The 3,710-nt window shown below is 38.8% G+C and overlaps 1 protein-coding gene across 1 annotated transcript; it reads left to right on the forward strand.

The window, feature by feature from the left end:
- The first annotated feature begins 342 nt into the window (after nt 1-342).
- On the forward strand, nt 343-1,233 carry LOC111409444. The gene is made up of 2 exons (XM_023039492.1): nt 343-1,065; nt 1,171-1,233. The coding sequence occupies exons 1-2, from the start codon at nt 343-345 to the stop codon at nt 1,231-1,233; spliced, it is 786 nt and encodes a 261-aa protein (XP_022895260.1).
- Nucleotides 1,234-3,710: the final 2,477 nt, after the last annotated feature.

The raw sequence follows: 3,710 nt of genomic DNA on the forward strand, positions 1-3,710 counted from the left end.
AACAGGATCCAAGTCAGCTGCTTCTTTACCCACTTGATAACGGTAGGATTAGTTATGTTGACATGGTAGTTAGGATTCTTTCAATTAGACAGTTGGACAAAATATTGGGAAGTTAATGCTGTTAAACACAGCTGTAATGATGTATTTTTCTCCCTTTATATACCGGACAAATGTATTCATTCTTCAAGAATGCATGAGAGCTCAATTCCTTTTCTCTGTTCTTTCTCTCTCGTTTTTGGCTTCTTAATGCAGCTATGATTTTAGCTCATGAATTTTACATGGTATCAGAGCAAAATTCATAGCCTCTAACCAAGCTTCTGCTATTCTGAACAAAACCAAACCATGGCGAATTTCCTTTTCAACCCAGGTGATGACCCAACCAGTCATAATTTTTTACACCATAGTGATAATCCTAGTGCCTTGATCATTTCTGAGGTCTTTAATGGAGAAAATTATACTTCTTGGAGTCGTTCAATCTCAATGGCATTGAGTGTAAAGAACAAGCTAGCCTTCATTGATGGTTCATTACCGGCCCCAAATCCACCTTCTGGTGTCATACACAATTGTTGGGTTCGTGCTAATGACTTGGTACTGTCTTGGTTATTAAATTCCATCAATAAAGAAATTCGTCAAAGCCTATTGTATATTTCATCTGCCCATGAAGTTTGGAATGAACTCAAAGCAAAGTATATTCGAAGCGATGGCCCTAGAGTATATCACCAGGAAAAATCCCTCAACTCTATCTCTCAAGGTTCACAGTCACTCACTGCGTATTACAATTCATTTAAAGCCACATGGGATGAGTACATCAGCTGTAGAACTCTGCCTAAATACAACTGTGGAATGCTCTCTAGTTGTATGTGTGATATACTACATAGCATTTCTGATACTCAACAATCAGATGCTGTTATGAAGTTCCTCATAGGACTCAATGAATCTTATTCTGCATTGAGAAGCCAACTATTACTGACTTCTCCATTACCACCACTTGCTCGAGTATATGCACTTCTTCTCCAAGAAGAGAACCAAAGAGAGCTGCATACTGATTCATTCCCAGAGTCTGTTGTAATATAGCAAAGCAGCCCTCAAAAACATTCAATAGACCTCCATCTTGGAAAGATAAGAAGAAGCCCAAATGTAGTCACTGTGGTTATCTCAACCATACTGCAGATAAATGTTTCCAACTCATTGGCTACCCAGCTGGTTGGAAAGGACCCAGAGGATTACGAATGATGGCTGACGCTCCCATTGCCCATGCTGTGACATTAGAACAACCTGCAGATGATGGGGGACCAAGTACTTCTTTCAACCAAGACCTTTACCAACAGTTCTTAGCATTTACTAAAGCTCAACAAATCCCATCCTCCAAAACACATAATCCATCAGCTGCCACCATCACTACAGGTATCCCTCTTTGTACCACAGCCTCTGCCACACCAAAAACCATTTCTTGGATAATAGATACTGGTCCAACAGATCATATGATCTATTCACCAATCTTTTTTACTTCCATTGATTCAACCTCAACTACCAACGTACATTTACCAAATGGTACTTATGTTCCAGTTAGCCACATTAGGAAAGTCCAAGTTTCTGACAACTTAACACTTGATAATGTCCTATGTGTACCCTCATTTTCATTCAATCTTATATCGGTTTCCAAACTAACAAAATTTTCTAATGTTTCTGTGATATTTTTCGCATCTCACTGTTTTGTACAGGATCTGTCCACCATGAAGATGACTGGTTTAGCTAAGAAAAAGGAGGGCCTATATCAACTACTAATTGTCCATGATCAATCTCCTGCATATCACCTTACCACTCCATCAGTCAATGCTTCTCAACATTCCAACCATAGCTTATGGCATTTCAGACTTGGGCATATATCCTATACAAGAATGTCTAAAATTCCGTACATTACTTTTCAAATACCTTGTAACAATTTAGATATATGTGAAATTTGTCCTCTAGCAAAACAAAAGAAGTTACCGTTCCCTATCAACTACTCAAACTCGAATAAAATTTTTGACTTAGTTCATTGTGATATTTGGGGTCTATTTGGTGTACAATCCTTTAATGGTTAGAGATTTTTTTCTCACAATGGTTGATGATTATTCTTGATGTACTTGGGTATTCATGATGCAAGCTAAATCTGAAACTCGTGGTCATATCAAACACTTCTATCACATGGCCCTTTACCCACTTTAATACCAAAAGAAAGTCTATTAGATCAGATAATGGTGCTAAATTTATTATGCCAGACTTTTATCATGCTCATGGAATCTCCCACCAAAGAAGTTGTGTGGAATCACCCCAACGAAATGGAGTGGTGGAATAAAAGCACCAATTTATTCTACAAGTGGCTAGAGCACTCCTTTTTCAATCAAATGTACCCCTCATATTTTGGAGTGAATGCGTACTTACAGCTGTCCAACTCATAAATCGCATTCCTTCACCCATTCTTGGCAACAAAACCCCTTATGAACTGCTCTTCCAAAAACCACCAGAATATGACCATCTCAAAGCCTTTGGTTGCCTTTGCTTTGCATCCACACTCAATATTCACAGAACCAAATTTTCCCTCAAGCATCCAAATGTATATTCCTTGGATACCCTCTTGGATACAAGGGTTACAAAGTTTATGATTTACAAAGTCATAAAGTCTTTATTAGTAGGAATGTAATTTTTCATGAAACTACATTCCCCTACAAAGAGGCTTCTTCCCATCACTCACCTACAAATTCACTCATCTTCCCTATACCTGAGCCTATCTTCGATTCCACACTAGTCCCCAACATCATTTCTACTCCACATAGCTCAGAACCAACATCTGTTGATACAATTCCTAATCAGGTCTCTCAACCTTCATTGACAGAACAACAGCAAGATCTAAGTCTCAGTCCTTCTTTACACTGTCCCACGTCATCATACACTATTTTACCTATTTCTCCACCTCAGATTGCTCCTAGACAATCTACTAGACCCAGGCATTTACCTTCTTACCTGAATGATTATCAATGTGATCTACCATCTTCCCTCGCTGCAATCCAGTCATCTGTAATGTTGGCCAGACCGCGTGCATCAGGTAAACCTTATTCCTTGTCTCATTTCATTTCAACTACTCGATTAGCTCCCAACCACAAAGCTTTTACCACAGCAATTTCTAATGTTTTTGAACCCAAGTTTTATGGCCAAGCTGTAAAATATCCACACTGGCAGGAAGCCATGCACACAGAAATCAAAGCCCTTGAAAAGAATAACACTTGGACCCTCATGCATCTGCCACGTGACAAACATTCCATTGGGTGCAAATGGGTTTATAAGATTAAATTTAAAGCTGATGGCACTGTTGAAAGATATAAAGCGCGGCTGGTTGCTAAGGGATATACCCAACGTGAAGGACTTGATTGTTTTGACACATGTTCTCATGTGGTCAAATTAACTTCTATTCGGGTTCTTTTGGCTGTTGCATCTATAAATCATTGGCACTTGCACCAGTTAGATGTCAACAATTCATTTTTGCATGGTGACTTACATGAGGAAGTCTATATGAAGCTGCCCCAAGGATATCCTACTCATGATTCTTCCCTGAGCTTATATGGGCTCAAACAAGCATCTCAATAATGGTTTGCAAAACTTCACACCAGCCTTATTGCTTATGGATTCCATCAGTCCAAATCAGATTTTTCTTTATTCCTTCAAAATACTGT

The sequence above is a fragment of the Olea europaea genome, chromosome 14, assembly GCF_002742605.1.
Source record: "Olea europaea var. sylvestris chromosome 14, O_europaea_v1, whole genome shotgun sequence".
Classification (NCBI taxonomy): Eukaryota; Viridiplantae; Streptophyta; class Magnoliopsida; order Lamiales; family Oleaceae; genus Olea; species Olea europaea.